The 21,024-nt window shown below is 37.4% G+C and overlaps 1 protein-coding gene across 7 annotated transcripts in view; it reads left to right on the forward strand.

Annotated features, from left to right (window-relative positions):
* Positions 1–21,024, forward strand: part of SAMD8 (sterile alpha motif domain containing 8) — a 79,331-nt gene that overhangs the window by 31,048 nt on the left and 27,259 nt on the right. For 4 of the 7 annotated variants that reach the window (XR_010318126.1, XM_023547103.2, XM_064269762.1 and 1 more), the window contains exon 2: positions 14,958–15,550. Coding sequence is in view for 6 of the 7 variants with exons in the window: in XM_064269762.1 (XP_064125832.1) it covers positions 14,958–15,550 (593 nt within the window). In the remaining variant the exon portion in view is untranslated. Of the gene's footprint in view, positions 1–3,835; positions 3,888–14,957; positions 15,551–21,024 lie in introns of all 7 variants that reach the window. The other 3 variants (XM_023547104.2, XM_064269764.1, XM_064269765.1) reach the window with 1 other exon arrangement.

The following is a 21,024-nucleotide window of genomic DNA, read 5'->3' on the forward strand; positions in this document are numbered from 1 at the left end:
GCCTTCCACCGTTTCACAGACCTCAGTCTCTCTCCAGCACTTGTTGTTTGAGTATTGTTAGCCTTGTGTCTCATTTGCTACCTGCGTTGTGTGCATTCTTTGTTTCTGTTTAAAAATGCTCCTAAAAAGCAATTAACTGATCAAAGCAGTCCCTCAGAGGCTAAATGTGAGGGGGCTGAAGACAGTAAGAGAAGGAGTTTAAGGCTAGTAAGGGATGGTAGAGCACTATGGCCTCAAGAACTTAAAGATCACGGGAGAATCAGCATCAGTGTTCCCACAGGAGCTCGAGAAACTCATAGAAGAGAAAGACTACCTTCCAAAGCAAGTCTTCAATTGTGATGAAAGAACTATTTGCATAGCATTTACTTTGTCTTAGGTATTACAGGTAATCTAGAGGTGGAGCCCTGGTAGTGCAGTGGTTGAGTGCTACAACTGCTAACCGAAAAGGTCAGCAGTTCAAATCCGCTAGGTTCTTCTTGGAAACCCTGTGGGGCAGCTCTACTCTGTCCTGTAGGGTCGCTTTGAGTCAGAATCAACTCCATGGCAACAGTTTTTGTTTTTTGTTCAAGAGATGATTTAAGGTATTCAAGAGGATGTGCATAGGTTATATGCAAAGACCGTGCCATCTTATATAAGGGACTTCAGCATCTTTGGATTTTGGTATCTGCAGGGGCCATGGAACCAATCCCCCGCAGATACCGAGGGATGACTGTACATGTCATACCAAAGGCTACTGGTTTTTTATTTTGGTTATTGTATTTCCTAGTTCTAAAAATTTCCGTTTGGTTCTTCTTTATATATCTTCCATTTCTTTACAGACTTTCAGTTATTTTTCCATTCATTTCAAGTGTGTTCATAATTGCTTCTTGAAGCAATTTTATTATGGGTGCTTTAAAACCATTGTTAGATAATTCTGACATCTGTGTTATTTCATTGTTGGTGTCTGTTGATTGACATTTTACCAGTTTGAGTGAAGTGTCATAAAAAAAAATTGCTGTCAAGCCATTTTCTACTTATGGTGACCGTGTGTGTGTCACAGTAGAACTGTGCCTTGTAGAGTTTTCGGTAGCTGATTTTTCAGTAGTAGATCACCAGGCCTTTCTTCTAAGGCAGTACTGTGTGGACTCGAACCTCCAACCTTTAGGTTAGCAGCCAAGCATATTAACTGTTTGCACCACCTGGGTGTTTAGTCCTTTACCCTACCCTATTTATAATTATCTTAAATATTTTTTCTGTAAACATTGAGAGAAACGTTAGGCAGTGTTATAATTTTTGCCTGAACTATGAAACATAACTGAGAAAAATTAAGAAGAAAAGGCTTGTTGTATTTACCCATATTTTTTTTTCTTGGTATTTCTTCCTTTTTGATGTTCCCTAGTTCCTGCTTTTATCATTCATTTCTGTTTAAAGAACTTCCTTTAGCCATTCTTTTGGGGTAGTTCTGCTGGTGAAAAATTTTATTACTTCATCACAGGATATCTTGATTTCGCCTTCTTTCCTGAAGGATATTTTTGTTGCATATAGGATTCTGGGTTGGCAGTTTCTTTCAGAACTTGAAAATGTTGTGTCACTTCCTTTTGGCATCAGTGGTTTTGGCTGAGAAATTTACCACCATTTGAATTGGTTTTCCCTACAGGTAGTGTGTCATTTCTCTCTGACTGCTGTCCTTTTTTTTCCTTCCTCTCAAATTTTACACCTGTGACTATGATGGATATTGACATGGATTTCTTTGGGGTTATCCTGTTTGGGATTCACTCACTTTCTCAAATGTGTAGCTTTATGTGTTTTGCCAAATTTGAGAAATTTTTATCTATTATTTCTTCAAATTCTTTTTCAACCCTACCATCTTTCTCCTCTCCTTCTGGGACTCTGATGACATGAATGTTGGAACTTCTGTATGGTCCCATAGGTCCCTGAGGCTCTGCCTTTTTCTTTTTTCCTCTCCCATCTGTTTTCTCTCTGTTGTTCAGATTGGCTAATTTCTGTATTCTGCTTCAGGTTTGCGAATTCTTCTGTTCTCTCAATTCTGCCGTTGAGGCCATCCCTCTAGTTTCATATTTTGGTTATCGTATTTTCTACTTATAAAAAATTCCATTTGGTTCTTCTTTGTGTCTTCCATTTCTTTACAGACTTGGTTTTTTTATTTTAAATGAGTACATAATTCCTTGTTGAAGCAATTTTATTATGGCTGCTTTAAATTCATTCTCAAATAATTCTCATATCTGTGTTATTTCGTTGATGGATCTGTTGATTGTCTTTTTTCATTTGGTTTGAGATCTTCCTGGCTCTTGGCATGATAAGTGATTTTCTATTAGAACCTCAACATTTTGGATATTATAAGACTCTAGATCTTGTTTAAATCCAGTGTTTTAGCAAGCATTCTTTGACATTGCTTTGGTGGGTAAAGGAGGGCACTGCCTCTTTACTACCAGGTAGAGCCACCATTGACACCCAGAGGGGAGAGGCTCTTTATTACAGCTCCGCAGCGGTGAGAGTTCAGATACCCCATTAGGCCTCCACTGATACGAGCCTGGCTGGGAAGGGTAGAGGCAACTTGTTATTGCTTCCCATGTGGTCTGTAGGGATGGAAGCTTTTTTTCCCTGAGCAGTGGTAATAATAGTCCTGACTCTCCTCTGAGCCTCCTCGTACAGCCCCTCAGCAGTGGGGGTGGGGGGGTGGGGGTGGGCGGGGTGCCTCTTGATACTGGGTGGAGGTAGAAGTCTAGGCCCTACGTGTGGTCTCTCCTGACACCATGTGGGAGGAGGGGGAGGGACTTGTTACTGCCTGGCAGTGATGGCAGCCCTGGCTCCTTACTAGGCCCATCTCTGACACCACCACAGCAGGGGCAGAGGTGTTGCGGTGCCTTGCTACACCCTATCAATGGTAGAAATCTAGCCTCTCCACTTGGCCTTTGTTGGTGGGAATGAGGATGGGGCCACAGTTTTTTATATGGTTTTTGTCTGGGATAGAGCAGTTATTGTCTGAAGTTTTGTATCTTGCTAGGCTGCCTCTTTCCTCATCCTTTAGCTGGAGAGAACAGGCTCTTCTTGGGGTTCCTTTTTTTTCTCCCTGCACTCATTGGCATTTCCAGGTTGTCGGCCTCCATATATCCAGTGAGGGATATATGCAGAAAAAACATAAAAACAAACCAGAGAACAAATGTACCTGTCAGGAAGTTTAAAGAGTATACAGGAGTATGCATAGTGAAGAGTAAATCTCTCTTGTCACCTCTAATCAGTGGTATCTTTTCATCTGGTGTAATAATTCCTTCATCCTTCCTTTCAATGCCTCTACTTAATTTGGTCAGTCATTACTTTGCATCCTGGCTTCAGCCCTCACAATCTGTTTTACATACTTCACTACAATTATTCTTTCTAAGGCACATTCAGAATATGTCATTCTCCTGGTCAGAAATCTCCAGTGACTTCCCATTTTATACAGATTGTCTTTAACTTGACAATTAAAGGTTTCCATGATCTGGCCCCAATTTATATTTTCAACCTTACACCTAACAGTTATCTATTGTTTCCCACCTTCATACCTTCACTCATGCAATTTCCTCTGGTAGTGTACTTTGTGTTTCTCCGTCTCTTTCCACAGTTTCGCTTTTCCTTTAAGGTACAGTTCAAATGTCACTTACAAGAACTCTTCTCTGATCTCACCAACTGGAAATAATCTCTCTTTCCAACTCTGTTAACTTTCCAGGTTCTTACCAAGTTATGTAACCACTTTATTAATGTTGTTACGAGGATTGAGTGAGTTAGTGTATGTAAGGAACTAGCAGCTGTAATTCTTTTTATCTTTTTTAATGACTCTTTAATATCCCTTTTCTAGAATACAAGACTATAAAATTATTGAGGGCAGAGTCTGTGTCAGAGGCACCTAGGTAAGTGTCACATTGCGTAGTGCAATATCCTGCATATACTATATGGACAATAAATATTTACTGGGTGAATAATGTAACATATGAGGGATCTTAAGATTGTTCCTAACGCCAGTGCCTAGCTTAGTGTCTGGCATCAGTATATAAGAGACACTTAGTAAATGTTTAAGACTCAACATTGTAAAATTTGCAATTCAGAGAACTTCCATTATTAGGTAGCCTAATTAGAGTAATGTTTATCTAATGTAATTGAAGACCTTTGATAGGTTCCTCTGCTGATAACTAGAAAATATTTCATATTTACCAGATCCAGCTCCTACAAAAGTATAAGAGCCCTTAAGCTTACGTAAGACAGTGTAGTGTAGGTAAGAACATGGACTTTGAAATGAGATTGCTTGAGTTGAAAACCTGATGTACTGGCTAGCTGTGTCATCTTGGGCAGGTTACTTTATCTGTATCAGTTATTTCACCTGTAAATTGACAAAGGTAATAGTAGCTACTCTATACGGATGCCTTGAGGATTATTTGAGAGAATATAAGTAAAACACCTCAAACAGTTCCTACCATAAGTGTTAGCTAATGTAATTAATACTTGTGTTACTTACTGAAAATGCACTGGACACAGTTCATAATTTAAGGAGTTTGGTAAGTTAGGATATACATTCTTTTTTAAGGAACACAACTCTGCAGACATGAAATACCTTGTACCTGCACATCTTGCCTGCTGTATTCCTACAATAGGTGTTGACTGGATAGCTGATAATCCTGGTCACATCATTGTACTCATCATACAAAAGTTAAATAAACAGTCCTCCTGGGACTTAAGAGCTCAGAGGGGATTAACCAGTTCACTCCAGGAAGCATGTCCTTTTGTCTTCTTCCTTTAAAGGATACCATAACAGCTCCGTTTGTCCTGGTTGGATATGCCTTCTTTCCCATTTTGTGCAGTTAACCCTTCCTAGGTGATATACCTTTGTCTGTCTTCATGGACAAATTAAATGACTTTTCAACATTTCCTGTATTATTTTGAATCTTAAGTTTGTTTTGGCAATTTAACAGCCTTTCAACTTTTTCCAAGATGAATCTGGTTCAAAAAAAAATGTTTTTAATAATAAATGAATTCTACAGTCAACTTTGTATAAGACTAAAAGAATGCATACAGTATGATTCCATTCATATAAAATGCAAAAATAGGCAACACTAAACTGTGTTGTTTACAGACGCATGCTTACGGAGCAAAACTACAGAAGAAATAAGGGATTATTACAAGGTTAGGTTTGTAGTTACCCATGGAGGGAAGAAGAAGATTACTGACTAGGAGTGGTACACAGCAATATTGGGCTGGTGGCCTGATGATGCTGGTTACAAAGCTTAAGGGAAATAGTTCTAAGCCTGAAGTGGAAAGACTTGCTTTTTACCCCTTGGTTTGTATTACATTGTTAATACATACATATACCTGGTTTTGGTTCCTGAATATTTAGCACAGATTTTCAGACAGATTTTGGGGAAAAGGCATTATTTCTGTCTGCAAAAGGATCTTTTAACAAAAGTTGGCACTTATCAAAAGTTGCCAATTCGTCATATCTACCACAGACACCGAGTCAGTGGTGGTTCATAGATGGTAATGCTCCTTGTAGTCAAGTCAGCATTTCCAGTAGTGGCCAGATTGTCCTGCAGCTGGTCTGTCACAGAGGTGGTTGTTAGGTGTCACAGAGGTAGGGTGGGACAAAACAAATAGCTCCAACTAGGCAGAACAGGGAGGGGCTTGTTGACAGTCATTATCTCCTTTTTCAGTTATGGGCTGATTGTTCTTGGTTTGTTAAACTTAACTTACAGTACCTGGAGTTTTAACGTGGTAGAATACTGCTGAGCCATTTCTGTGATTGTGGTGAGATTTGGGTCACTAATGGGATGTATTGAAGACTCACTGATAAAGAGTAGCTATGCTAATGTAGACACCGAGGCAATAAAAAAAATCTATTGCCACTGAGTCGATTCTGACTCATAGCAACCCTATAGGACAGAGTAGAACTGCCCCATAACTTTCCAAGGAGCGCCTGGTAGGTTTGAACTGCCGACCTTTTGGTTAGCTGCTGTAGCACTTAACCACTACACCACCAGGGTTTCAATTTTTTTTTATGCTAATGTTAAGGAATACCAGATTTAAGGTTTTTATGTTATGGTAAGTTTTTTTTTTTTCATCAGATACAGTGATGAGAATATCAGAGAAAATATACTGAACTCTTTTGCTGTTAGGCTGCTGAAATCTCTTAATTAGTATGAGCTAAATTTGATAGGAGAGAAAACAAACAGATTTACTAGTAGAGTTGACTTGTGCTGAAAATTGTGTGTTTTTGAATAGTTTTCAAAAGTTTCTGACCAGAGATCACCAGAAAGATAAAGTAACTTTTGTTCCACATTGTACACAACAATCAGCTGCTTTTGATTGTTTATATATTACCTACAGCCTAGAGCTAAGTTTGACTAATGCCTATTATAAGGAGCTCTGGTGGTGCATTGGTTAAGTGCTTGGCTGCTAACCGAAAGGTCAGTGGTTGGAACCCACCAGCAGATGTGGCAGTCTGCTCCTGTAAAGATTTACAGCCTTCGAAACCCTGTGGGGCAGTTCTGCTTTGCCACATAGGGTTGCTATGAGTCAGAATCAACTGGACGGCAATTTTTTTTTTTTTTAATGCCTATTGATAGCCAGATTCTTCAGGAATGAACTGTTCTCTCGGTTCCTTGATAATACAGTATTGACCTTTGATACTTAGGCAATTTCTTAATTGCTCAAGATTTCAGAATAAACTTCCTTTAAATTTTATCTCAAGTTGAAATGTTTCCTTTATGCACACCAGTTAATATTTTGAACAGGTACCAAGCTTTACATGAAATGCTTTTTAAAGTGAATCGAGCTTTAATGATATCCCTGGGAGTTAATATCTAAATAACACCTCAAATCCTTTGATACACTTATTCCACTTCCAGAAATCTAACCTAAGACACTGTAGTACTATTCGTAATAGTAATAAAATTATGAACAATCGCCAACAATGGAGAAATAGACAAATTATTATGTAGCCATACAATGGAGTATTAGTTACAAAACTATATTTTCAAAGGATATTTAGTGACATTAGTCAGGACTCATACAATAATAAGTAAAATGAGGACACCAAATTATGTATGGTATGGTTTCTCTTTATAGAAAATTATGGGTGTGTTGTATGAGAGAGATGTGACAAATTACAAGCGGTAAGTTTCTGGGGGTAATTTAAAAAAATTTTTTTAATGTTCTTCAGTAAAAATATTGCTTCTACATATTTTTGTCTTTACTATACAAATACATTATTATAAAAGATTCCAACAACATAGAAATTTGCAGATTAAAAACCATAAAAAGTGTCCTACTTAGACAGATACAGGCCAACTTATTAATTTGTTCTTTTATGGATCGTGCTTTCAAAGCAACATTTATCTACCCAAAGGTGAGAAAGGTTTTCTTCTAGAAATTTTATAGTTTTAGGTTTTACGTTAGGTCTGATCTATTTTGAGTTAATTGCATTTGTGGTGGGAGGCATGGATTGATGTTTTTTGTGTGTGGGTATCTGTTGTTCTAGCACCGGTTGATGAAAAGATTATCTTTGCACATTTGTAGAAAATTAGATGTCCATATATGTGTGGGAGTCCCTGGGTGGCGCAAATGGTTAATGCGCTCAGCAGCTAACTAAGAGGTTGGAGGTTCGAGTACAACCAGAGTTGCCAGGTTTGAATACACCTAGAAAGGCCTAGAGATCAACTTCTGAAAAAAATCAGTCGTTGAAAACCCTGTGGAGCACAGTTCTACTCTGGCATATGTGGACTCACCAGGAGTTAGAATTGGCTTGATGGCAACTGGCTTGGGTCCCTCCCCCGGGCCCCCACTCGATTCTGTTCCATTAGTTTATCTTTATATCAGTACCACTTTGTCTTGGTGAGGGTAGTGTAGTAGGCAGAATTCTAAGATGATCCCCAGTGACGCATGCCCTTGTATAACGGGAGGGACCTGTAAATATGATGGGATATCACTCCTGTGTTTAGGTTATATTATATGGCACAGTTGACTAAGAAAGGAAGATTATCCTTGGTGGATCTGACTAATCGGGCCAGCGCTTTAAACGGACGGGGCTGTTTCTGGTGAAGGAGATTCCAAGCTTGAGGGAGATTTAACACAGTAGTTGCTGGCTTTGAAGATAAGACGTGGCTGGTAAGCCTGTGGGGATTTGTAACATAGCGATAGAAAACAAATACAGGTAGCTGTATAATAAGGTTTGAAATTAGGATAGCGTGTTAGTTCTGTAACTGTCTTTCAAAGTTGATTGGATTATTCTGGGTCTTTTTCATTTGCACATAAATTTTTTTTTAAATAAATTTCAGTTTCTTCAAAAGAGCCTGATGCGATTTTGATTGGAATTGCATTGAATCTATAAATCCGTTTGAGAATTGAAATCTTACTCGACACATGTGCATGACCCATCTCTATTTATTTGGGTCATTAATTTCTCTCAGGAATGTTTTACCATTTTCAGAGTACAGGTCTTTCACATATTTTATCCGATTTATCCTTCAGTTATTTCACATTTTTGGTGCTTTATGGTATTATTCTTAATTCTCTTTGTAACTCCTTTGATCTCTGAGTTATGTAGAAACATATTATTTAGTTTTCCTTGTTTTTTTTTTTGAGTTTTGCAAATTTTCCACCTTGTATTTGGGAAGTTTTCTAGAGGTATTTCTGATACTGATTTCTAAATTAATTCTGTTATGGTCAGGGAATGTACTTTATATGACTTGAATTTTACTAGGTTTACTGAGACTTGTTTTATGACCTATAATATGACCTTTCTTGGTCAGTGTTCACTTGAATAGAATGTATTTTCTACTGTTGTTGGGTAGAATGTTCTGTAAGTATCAGTTTCTTAAAGTTGGTTGATTACATTATTCAAATTATCTGTTTCCTTACTGAATTACTGTTTACTTTTTCTAGCAATTATTGAGAAAGGATTAAAATCTCTGACTATAATTGTGAATTCTTTCTGTTTCTCCTTGCAGGTCTATCAGTTTTGCTTCACTTACTTTGCAGCTCTGTTGTTTGGTTCATACATATGTATGATTGCTGTGTCTTCTTGATGAATTAACCCCTTTACCACTGTGAAATGACCTTTTTTATCTCTGGTTATATTGTCTGCTCTGAAATCTATTTGTTCTGATATTAATATAGCTATTTTGAGTAGTGGTAGCATAGCATCTTTTTCTGTCCCTTTAACCAACCTCTTTGTATCTTTATATTTAAAGTGTATTTCTTGTAGATAGTATATAGTTGCATGTTTTTATTCAATTCGACAATCTCCACCTTTTAATTGGGATACTTAGAACATTTGTATTTAATGTGACTACTAATATGATTGCTTAAGTCTGTCTTTCATTTTGTTTTCTATTTGTTTCATTTGTTCCTCTTTTTTTTTTTTTATTCTTTTTCTGCCTTCTTTTGGATTGAATATTTTTTATTGTTCAGTTATTGTATTGGTTGGTTTTATCTCACTTATTGGCATATTAGGTGTTACTCTTTGTTGTGTTATTCGTGTAGGTGCTTTAGGGTTTTATAAGTGCTGTATAAATCTTTGGAAACCCTGGTGGCATAGTGGTTAAGTGCTACGGCTGCTAACCAAGAGGTCAGCAGTTCGAATCTGCCAGGCGCTCCTTGCAAACTCTATGGGGCAGTTCTACTCTGTCCTAGAGGGTCACTATGAGTCGGAATCAACTCGATGGCAGTGGGTTTGGGTTTTTTTTTTTTTTTTTTTTGGTATATAAATTTTTAACTTCTCTCAGTCTACCTTAAAAAGATATTACATTCTTCATATATAGTATAAGAACCTTATAAGAGTGTATTTCTATTTCCCCCAATGTTTGTGTTATCGTTGAGATATATTTTACTTTTACAAATGTTATAAACCCTACATTATGTTGTTATTAGGTCCCCCAGACCCATTGCTGTCGAGTTGATTCTGACTCAGCTCGGCGGGGTAAATGGTTAAGCCCTCGGCTACTATACTAGCTGAAAAATGGACAGTTTGAATCCACCCAGAGGCACCTCAGGAGACAGACGTGGCGATCCACTTCTGAAAGGTCACAGCCTTGAGAATCCTTTGGAGCAGTTCTACTCTGACACATGGGGTTGCCACGAGTCAGGATTTACTCAACTACAACTAGCAACAACAATAACAATGTTATTATTTTTATTAAGCAGTTAATTGTCTCTTAAAGAGATTTAAATAATAAAAAAATTTTAAATATATTTACTCATGTAGTTACCATTTCCAGTGCTCTTCATTTGTTTTTGTATATTCATATTTTCACATGGTAGTACTTTCCTTCTGCTTACATTGTTCCCAGTGAGAAATCTGGTATCATTCTTATCTTTGTTCCTCTATGTCAGTGATCACTTTTAAGGTTTTCTCATTGTCACTGGTTTTGAGCAATTTGATTATGATATGCCTTGTGTTTTCTTTATGTTTCTTGTTTGGAGTTCATTGAGTTCCTTGGATTTGTGTGTTTATGGTTTTCACCAAATTTGGAAAATTTTTCAGTCATCGTTACTTCAAATATCCTTCTCTTCTTTGGGGACTGTATAGTTACTCATATATCAGGCTGCTTGAAGCTGTCCCACCTTTTGATGTTCTTTTCGTTTCAAAAAAATTCTCTTTTTTTTAAAAACCTGTGTTTGATTTTGAATATTTCCTGCTGTTAGGTCTTCAAGTTCGGTACTCTTATCTTTCATGACATTTGACCAGCCTGTGTATTTTTCATCACAGATATTGTAATTTCCATTTCTAGAAGTTTGATTTGGATCTTTTTTTTTTCTTTAATGTTTCCATGTTTCTGTTTAACTTTTTGAACCCAAATAGCATAGTTACCATAATTGTCTTAATTTCCTTGTCTGCTAATTCTGTTATCTGTGTTGTGGGTCTGTTTTGATTGGTTGATTCTCCATTATAGGTGATATTTTCCTGTTTCTTTGCATGCCTGGTAATTTTTTTTTTTTTTAATTTATTGTGCTTTAAGTGAAAGTTTACAAATCAAGTCAGTCTCTCATACAAAAACTTATACACACCTTGCTATGTACTCCTCGCTGCTCTCTCCCTAATGAGAAAGCAAGCACACTTCTCTCCACCCTGTATTCCCTGTGTCCATTCAGTCAGCTCCTGTCCCCTTCTGCCATCTCACCTTGCCTCCAGACAGGAGCTGCCCACATAGTCTCATTGTCTACTTGAGCCAAGAAGTTCATCAGTATCATTTTTTGTCTTATAGTCCAGTCCAATCCCTGTCTGAAGAGTTGGCTTCAGGAGTGGTTCCAGTCTTGGACTAACAGAGGGTCTGGGGACCATACCTCCAGTGTACCCATAGTCTCAATCAGGCCATTATGCCTGGTAATTTTTGACTGGATGCCACACACTGTGAGTTTTACCTGTTGGGTGCTGAATGTTTTTGTATTCTTGAGCTTTGTGGTGAGACACAGTTAAGTTACTTGAAAACAATTTGATCCTTTTGGGTCTTACTTTTAAGATTTGTTAGATGGGACCAGAGAAGTATTTAGTCTGAGACAGGGTTTCTGAATAGCAGCACTATGGACATTTTGGGCCAGGTAACTCTTTGCTGTCAGAGGCTGTCTTGTGCATTCTAGAATGTTCAGCAGTATCCCTCACCTCTACTCTCTAGATGCCAGTAGCACAACCCCCTCCCCCAAGTTATGACAACCTAAAATGTCTCGAAACGTTGCCATACGTCCCCTGAAGGGGCAAAATTGCCTCCAGTTGAGAACACTGCTTTAGAATTAATTTCGCCCCACTAAGCATGATCTACCCAGTTGCCCATAAATCATGAAGATTTTTCCATCTGGTTGTTGGGTGTAGGCACTTTTCTCAGCCTTTTGTGAGTGCAGGGGACTGTTTTGTAATCATTTTGGGTAGCTCTTTCCTCAGCCTTGGCTAGCTTCCTCACGCACGTGTGTTGGTCAGTGTTCAGCTGAATATTCAAGGGAGATCTTCAGCAGACCCCTGGAGTTCTCTGTGCATCTCTCTCCTCCCAGTACTCTATTCCATGAACCCTAGCCTCTTTTATCTCCCTAGAATCTTAATAGCTCCATCTTCTTAACTCAGGGACTTTGCCAGGCCCCACCAGAGTTTCCTCTCCTGTGTCCCCTTGTGGCTTGGAAACTCTCTCAAGACAGTAAACTGGGGTAGTTGTAGTGCTCACTATTTATTTCCTGTCTCTCAGGGATTATTCTCCTTCATTACTTGATGTCCAGTATCTTGAAACGGGTTTTTTTTGTTGTTTAATTTGTATATTTTGCCCATTTTTTAGTTGTTGTTTCAGGTGGGTGGGTAAATCTGGTCTCTGTTACTCCATGTTGACCAGAAGCAAAGGTCTCTATAACTGGCAATTGATTCGTATCAATTACTGGTTAAAGCTGAAAGTGTCCTTATATATTTATTAACTTAATTTCTTCATTTTATCAATTAATATGAAGCCTGTAACTGTCATATTCTTTGTTCATAGTCTGCATAACTACCGCAGCACAACATAAAAATTAAATTGACCCCAAAGCCTTTTATCATCTTTTAATATACTTATTTAGTGCAGATTTTCAGAATGTTAGCTAAATAACAATTTAATGTGGGCCTATAACTCTATGTAGTAGCATATAATTAAACGATGTGTCCTGACCTGATGAAACAGAGGATGAGTCAGATTTTCAAGGCATTGCCCCAACAGGCTCAAAGACTTTTAGGAGGTGTGTATGACAACTCATTTTCTCTAGCAGCATCAAAGCCTGACTTTTGTTAGCGTGGTTGAAGGTATAAAGAACTGGTTAGCAAAGACAAAACAAACATGAAAGAAGAGAAGAACCATTTTGAGCAGAGTAGGAGACGAAACTGTACTGAATAATGCTACAGGGGTGGGAGTGACTTGGAACCCATTGATGGTAAGCTGTTAGAAAAAGAGGAAAGGTAGCAGAATCAAAATGAAATGACAGAAGAAATACGTTTTGTATGAGATGAGCTTTTTTCAAAGATTTGGTGTATCATAACTGCTATAGTTTTTAGCATATGCTTATTGGATATCTGAGAATGAAGTAATTTAGTCAGATCATACCTTGGGAAAAGAAATTATGTATATAGTGAGTAGGGTGAAACCATCTTACTCTGCATGTAAACTGAAACAGCAAAATCACATTTTTAATGACATTGTCTATATAATATAAATGATGTGAAATGTACATCAATGTGTATAGATCCCGTGTATTAAAGTGAGTATATCATAATTACTTGGCCTTTGGATGGCGATAATATACTATAGCTAAAAGTCTTAAAAGAGTTTTTGTAGCTGTATAGTATATAAGAATTAGATAACCTTTAAAAAATACAGACTACTTGTATGTGGATGTGATGTTAATTTTCTAAGACCAAAAAACTATTGAGGGTTGATAATATTAAAAATTGAGTCTGTTTGAGGGGGAAAAAAAAGGATTTAAGCCTTCTAATAACTAAGGTTGCTATTTAGTAATTAAATAAATACAGAATGATGAACTGATATTTACATGGCATTCATTTGTGGATGAATTACAACAGGTCTTCATGCCAAGAGTTTATGTGGCTACGGGAAGAATGTAGAGCAGTATTAGCTTTTTATTTTCCCCAGCATAAGTAAGCATAGTTTTTTCATAGTCAAAAATATATGTTATAGGAAAGGATAAACACCAAAATCAGGAGAGAAAAGGAATGCTGTCAGGGATGGGCATTCATTTGTATAGAGAATGTTTCGTTTTGCTTTTTAAAGCAAAATTTTATGAAGTTTAACGTAAATAGAGAAAACTGTAGATCATAGTATGCAGCTTGATGAATTTTCACAAAATGTGAACACACACACTCATGTAACTAATACCCAGATCAAGAAATAGAAAGTTTGAATTAGAACTGTTTGATTTTTTTCGAGCTGGGTAGTGGGCACATGGGTGTTTGTTGTATCATTCTTTTTTTATGTTTTAACATTTGCCTAATATGTTTTTTAAAAATCGTCTGACAAGGAATTATGGTCTTTAGAGACCTGAAAAGTCTCAGAAAACCCACAGACTTTAGTAGTTGAGAAAGTACTTCAGGGAAATAGTTTTTCCCCATGTAGACCTTTCTCTCCCGCATATCTGATATGGTTTATAAACCTGGTAAAGACCCAAGTAACTGAAAGCTTTAAAATGGAAAAAGGGTATGAACAGTTGTATGGAGTCAAAGTAGTGAAAGTTCTTAGTAATTTTTGAAAAATAACCCATTATTGGCCTTTTATAACTGTAGTGTGAAGTTTAGGAACTCAAATTTATGGCCACATTGAAATGACAGTTTTCTTTTTAAAATTTTATCACTAAAATCCTGAAGAAAGTTTAAGAATGAAATGTCTTAATCAGTTATATAATGGAATATTGAAGATACAGAAAGAATTGAGCTGTTTAAATCTTATGTTGTTTTAATGGCTTTGTATCTATTATAGAAATCATGAATATGTATAGGTAGAAATAAGGTTAGTTTAAGGGGTTTTGTGGAATTATGGTTATCTGCCATTTTGGGTTTTTTGGGGGGGTAGGGGATATTTTTTTCATGAACATGAGGATTTCAGAAATTTGTATTTTTTTTTGTATAACATCTTTCTACACATTTTATGACAGTACTAAGATGGGATTTTTCTCAGTTGTTTAGTAGGTTTTTTTCTAATTAAGTTATGACAGATGTGCTATGAAAAAGCCATTTGTAAAATATCTTCCTCTAAAAATGGTCATTATCCTTTCTTTTAATTCGAATTATATATATACATTTATTATTACTAAAAACCACTCATACTGAATATTTTTTGTTTCTTTCCGTCTCTTTTAGAAGCCAATAGGGCAGTATAGGTAAATGACTGTTTCTGACACGTTTATGTGTATTTGGTCTTTGAAGGAGTTATTAGGATACACTGAAGTTTTTTTGTTTTTCTGTTTTCCGTTGGCAGGCAGTAGAAGAGGAAATGGCAGGTCCTAATCAACTGTGCATTCGCCGCTGGACTACCAAGCATGTAGCTGTTTGGCTGAAAGATGAAGGCTTTTTCGAGTATGTGGACATCCTATGCAATAAGCACCGACTTGATGGAGTCACATTGCTAACATTGACTGAATATGATCTCCGGTCTCCTCCTCTGGAAATCAAAGTCTTAGGGGACATTAAAAGGTTAATGCTCTCAGTTCGCAAATTGCAGAAAATACATATTGATGTTTTAGAAGAGATGGGCTACAGCAGTGACAGCCCCCTGAGTCCCATGACCCCTTTTATCAGCGCTCTTCAGAGTTCAGACTGGCTCTGTAATGGCGATCCTTCCCATGACTGTGATGGACCCATCACTGACCTGAATTCTGATCAGTTCCAGTATATGAATGGTAAAAACAAACATTCTGTTAGAAGACTGGACCCAGAGTACTGGAAGACCATATTGAGTTGTATATATGTTTTTATAGTGTTTGGATTTACATCCTTCATTATGGTTATAGTCCACGAGCGGGTGCCTGACATGCAAACGTATCCACCACTCCCAGATATATTCTTAGACAGGTAAGTTTTGCTCCTAGTTGATAAGTTTGTAGAAAGTTGCCATAATATAGTAGTGATAATAGTATATTTATCATAATTATGTTTATTGTTGTTGTTGGTTTATACTCTTCATTTGCTTATCTGGTGGTATATGAAGATATGCTTTGAAATAACCTTCCTCATTTAGGGTAAATTAGACCTTAAGCCTAGGTGAGTGGGAAAGACCACTGCTTATTTTATTTTTCTACAGGTATCACTCCTTGGTATGTTGTTTGTAATACATGAAACTTTTTTTTCTTAAATGATGAATAAGGTTCCACTTTTCAGAAAATACGGGGTGGTCTCCTGTGTCATTAAATGAGTTAGAATTTTCACAAATAATAATACAAACTGATAAAATAATAGTACTCTGTTATTTTTTTATGAAATACTGAATGCATATAAAAGAATATAGCGTATGTAAATGAAAAACTATAATAGAACAAATACTGAGAACTATTTTGTGTTTTTTTTTTACTTTTGTAAAGTTTGTAGTACTTTCTTGTTTACTTTTATAAAACTTTTGCCTGTCTGAAAGTGTTTCATAGCATTTGTATTTAAAAAATGAGATGAATTACTAACTCACAAAAAAAGACCAGACTTACTTGTCTGACAGAGACTGGAGAGACCCCAAAGATATGACCCCTGCATACCCTTTTAACTCAGTACTGAAGTCACTCCTGTGGTTCACCCTTCAGCCAAAGATTAGACAAGCCCATAAAACAACAAAACTAAATGAGCACACCAGCCCAGGGGCAAGAACAAGAAGGCAGGAGGGAACAGGAAAGCTGGTAATGGTGAATGCAAAACTGAGAAGGGGAGAATGTTGACAACCAGTGTCACAAAACAATATGTGTATTAATTGTTTAATAAGAAATTAATTTGCTCTGTAAACCTTCATCTGAAGCACAATAAAAAAAATTATGAAGAAGAAAAATGAATTAAAATTATCAGGTTAAGATGGCAGAATGGCATGTATATCATGTTTTACTCCCTCTCAAGATGCCACTTTTTTTTTTTTTTTTAAACATTCTAAGCCCACAAGTGTGACGTGGATAAAAGAGAAGAAAACAGCAACACGTTTGGCAGTTTGAAAGCAGATGAATGAGTGGAAACATAAGAAAAAATGAAATAACACTAAATCCATTGCTGTCGAGTTGATTTCCACTCATAGCGACCCAGAGTAGAACTGCCCTGTAGGGTTTCCAAGGGGCGGCTGGTGAATTTAAACTGCCAACCTTTTGGTTTGCAGCCAAGCTCTTAACCACTGAGCCACCAGGGCTCCAGGTGGTAGCTAGACCTAAAATGACCTACCTCTAAAACAGAAGTGAGGAAAACTGAGAACTAAGCAGATAAACTCTGGATACTGAAGATGAAAGGGTGGTGCTCAAATAACTTCTTATTTTAGAAAATTGAATAAAAGCTGTTTAAGAAGCTGTTAGATCCTATATCTCCTCCTCTATTCTATACCACTTTCCCAACTAAAACAGAAGACCCTAAAGAAATGAAGACGAAATCTCCCAGATATCTGGAGAAAGGGTACTCTAGGCAAAGGTAACATCAAAGCGCAAAAATCCTCAATTGTGTATGCCTGGCATGTTAAAGAACATCAAGTGAGAGATGGAGAAAACAGCTGGATATAAGATCAGAGGAGAGACAGGAGGCCAGATTGTGTAGGGATTGTAGGAATTTTAGCCTTTCATTCTGAGTAAAAGGGAAGCCATTGGAAATATTGAGCAGAGGAGTGGAGAGATCTAAGGTTGTTGTATTGAGAATCCCAAGAGAGTGGGGTGAGGAAGCAGGGATTGGAAAACAGTCTCTTGAATTCATTTAGAAAGATGACGGTGGGTTGGAGGAGAGTAGTAGTGGTACAGGTGGTATGAAGGAGTCAGATTCTGTAAATATTTTGAAAGTAGAGTCAGCAGGATTTGCCGATGGATTTGAATATGAGGTATAAGAGAAAGAAGGAAGTCAAGGACAATTCCAAGACTTTTAGCCTGAGCATCCAGAAGGATGGAGTTGCCATTTACAGAGATAGGAAGACTGTGGAAGGAGCTCACTTGGAGGGAAAATAAAGGGTTCGGTTTTGGACATGTGAAGTTTGAGATACTTTTTATAAATTCAAAACAGAACATCAAGTAAGAGATGAAAATATGAGCTAGAGTTCAGAGAGTGATCTGGGCTGAAACTTGAGCGTTGTCAGCATAAGTACGGTCTCCCAGAGAAGGAGTCCAAAAGGAAAGAGAAGAGGGTTGAAGATTGAGTCCTAGAGCATTCTAACGTTCAGAGGTCAGAGAAGTAAGGAGAAACGAGCAATGAAGACTGAGAAGGTCAGAGCAGAGGGAGAAGTAGTATCCTGGAAATCAAGTTTAAAAAGTCTTTTAAGAAGGCAGAAATAATAATCAGCAGTCTTAAATGCTGCTGAGAGGTCAATTAAGATGAGAATTGACCATTGGCTTTAGTATTGGTCATCGGTTACCAGGCAAGAGTTAATATGGGCAAAAACCTGATTGTAATGGGTTCAAGAGAAAATGTGAGATTTACTGGACATTACCTGAAGGTATAGCTCTACCAGTATGAAATGACATATGCATAAGGTTGTTTGTGGCTTTATTTGTAATAGTTAGAAATATTGGAAATAATCTAAATGTTCATCTGTGGGAGACTAGTGAATATTCTGTGGTATATGTACATAGTGGAGTCCTGTTTAATCTTAAAAAAGAGTAAGGATGATTTTTATGAACTGGTAGGAAGTCGTTTTCAGGAAAAACAACAACAAGCACCTTGAGCATCCAGATCATAGCTTCTACATACCATTCCCCACTAAAAGGAACCAGACTTGGAGAAACGGTTGATTGTAATTTGGAGGCAGGGAAAGTGTAGAACGAGCCAGAAACAGCTCTTGTGCCAGAAAGAAAGGAAGTGTACAAAACCAATGGAAATGTTGAAAGAACATAGAGGCTATTTTAAAGCGACTCCCATTGGTCAAATTAGGACATTTGAAACTTAAAAAGAAAAAACAATGATGGTAACGGATTATGATATTGAATTAAAAAAGACTCTGAGTCTGTAGTGATAACTCAAAAGAAACAAGCAAAAAGGGTGGGGTGAGGAAAACTTGTCAGAAAGAATATCAGAAAATATATGTGGCTGGAAAAATAGAATTAAAAAATTACTATTTTGTAACCCCCAGTGTAATAATTGATTCCAGTACTGGGTGTTAAAATCCATTAGGTAAAAGGCCATTGGAGAGCAGGATATTCATATGAAGTGAAAGTACCATCTTACATATTAATTATAAAGGGAAAAAGATTCTTTCATAACCGTAAGATCTGGCAAACATCATGTTAACCAAATGATCAAATTTAGCATCAACAGAGGGGTAAACTAACATTAATAAAATCACCTATGTAGTATTCTTGCCAACAACATTTCACTTGAATCTAATAATGAAATAATCAGACATTCAAAACATGGAACAGTCTATAAGACAGCTAGCTAATCAGGACTCTAAAAATGTGCCATGGCAGACAGAAGCCAGGTGGAGGAATTGTAAGGGAGACAACGAAGAGCAATGCATGAGCTTTAACTGGATCCTATATTAAGAATAAAAAAAAAGTGCTGTGTAAACAGTTGTGGGACAACTAAGAACATTTTAATTTGGACTGTGTATTAAATGATGCTGCTAAATCAGTGCTATAGTTTCTTGGGTATAATATTGTATTGGGCTATGAGGAGAATATCCTTGTTCTTAGGAGATACATGTTGAAACATTTAGGGGAAAAGTGTCAGTGTCTACAACTTAATTTCAAATAGTTTTACTCCACCTCCCTCCTCAAAAAAGTATGTGTATGCGTATGTGTGTATAAAAAGAACGAAATAAAGCAAATGAAGGAAATGTTGTAAATAATTTATAGGTTTAGATGAAGAATACAAAGTGCTTATTCTTTCAATTTTTCTTTGGGTTGAAACTTTTCTGTGGGGCAGGAGAGGAGAGAAAGAAAAGGAAGAGGAGAAGGGAAGAGAGAAATTGGAAACAATGAAGTCTTACAGATTGTCCTCTAAGGGCAGCAGAGAAATGGAGCAGTAGCAGGAGGGGCTATGAGGTCAGGAGGGTTTGTTTGGATGGACTATATTATAGCACGTTTGTTGTATATAATGATAAGGCATGACCAGTAAAGGGAGGCAGCGCACCAAATGGCATTAGAGGAGAGAAAGGGTATAATTGCTGAAGCCATGTCTTTGTGTAAATGGAAAAAATGGAATCTAGTGGATGGGAAAGTCCTTGGATGGCAAAAATGGTTAAACGCTCAGCTGCTTACCAAAAGGACAGTGGTTCAAACCCACTGAGAGGCGCTTCAGAAGAAAGGCCTGGTGGTCTACGTCTGCAGGGTCACAGTTCTGAACACCCTGTAGAGCACAGTCCTGCCCTGTGCACTTGGGGTCGCCAAGTGGCAGCTGGTGCTAATGGGTGGGAGAGGCTGGTCTTAGGTTCATGGACTGTTCGTAATAACAAAAGGGAAGCTAAGAAATATGGAGACAAGGGTAGATGTGATAGTAGAGCACAAGGAAATGCTCTTCTGATTGTTTTTGTTTTCTCTGTGACCAGAGAGTGAGAATGGGGAAAAGGTGTTGGAGGCTTGAGAAGAAAGAGTGAAATGAAAAGTAGTCATCAAGTGGAGTAGAAGACTGAATTAAAAAAAAAAAAAAAGTTTCCATGAAGTTGATTCCAACTCATAGCAACCCAATTGGACAGAATAGAACTGCCCCATAGGGTTTCCAAGGAACAGCTGGTGGATTCGAACTGCCAGCCTTTTGGTTAGCAGCTGTAGCTCTTAACCACTGGGCCACCAGGGCTCCAGGAGGGTGAATAGAGTTGTGTAATGTAGTTGTGGCACTAAGGGCCTCCTTGAGGTTACTAGTCATGTTGCTGTTTTATGTTTTTACCAGTTTCATTCAGCTGCACAGATACAGGTATGGAATAGGTGGAGAACTAGATTTAAGCAGGTCTGGGGCTTTGTTTAGTATGATGAAGAAACAGAGAGGCAAGGGAATGATTATAATGATGGACCATGGGCTCTTATGCAAATAAAGAAGGGAGTGAGGATATGAGGTAGGTGAAGGACTGAGAAAGCATTATAGGATCAATGGATTTTCAGTATCAGAATTAAACTTGGGGTACTAAAAGGAATGAACAAGAATGACAAGAAGTGTTAGTTAGGGTAGGATTCTTAAAATTGAGATTATAAGAAGCAAAAACCTTGGTAATGACAAGGTTTTATTTCTAACCATAGGGTTCAGGGTAAAGGACCAGATCATAGGTGGAGAAGAGAAGTAAGTAAAGTACGTGAGAAGAACACAAGTTATAACAGGAGAAGTATTGGAGAGAGTGACAGTGAATCGGAAGCGAAAATCTTCAAGAAATGAGAAATTGGGTGGCAGAGTTCTGTAGATGA

The sequence above is a fragment of the Loxodonta africana genome, chromosome 16 (genome assembly GCF_030014295.1).
Source record: "Loxodonta africana isolate mLoxAfr1 chromosome 16, mLoxAfr1.hap2, whole genome shotgun sequence".
NCBI lineage: Eukaryota > Metazoa > Chordata > Mammalia > Proboscidea > Elephantidae > Loxodonta > Loxodonta africana.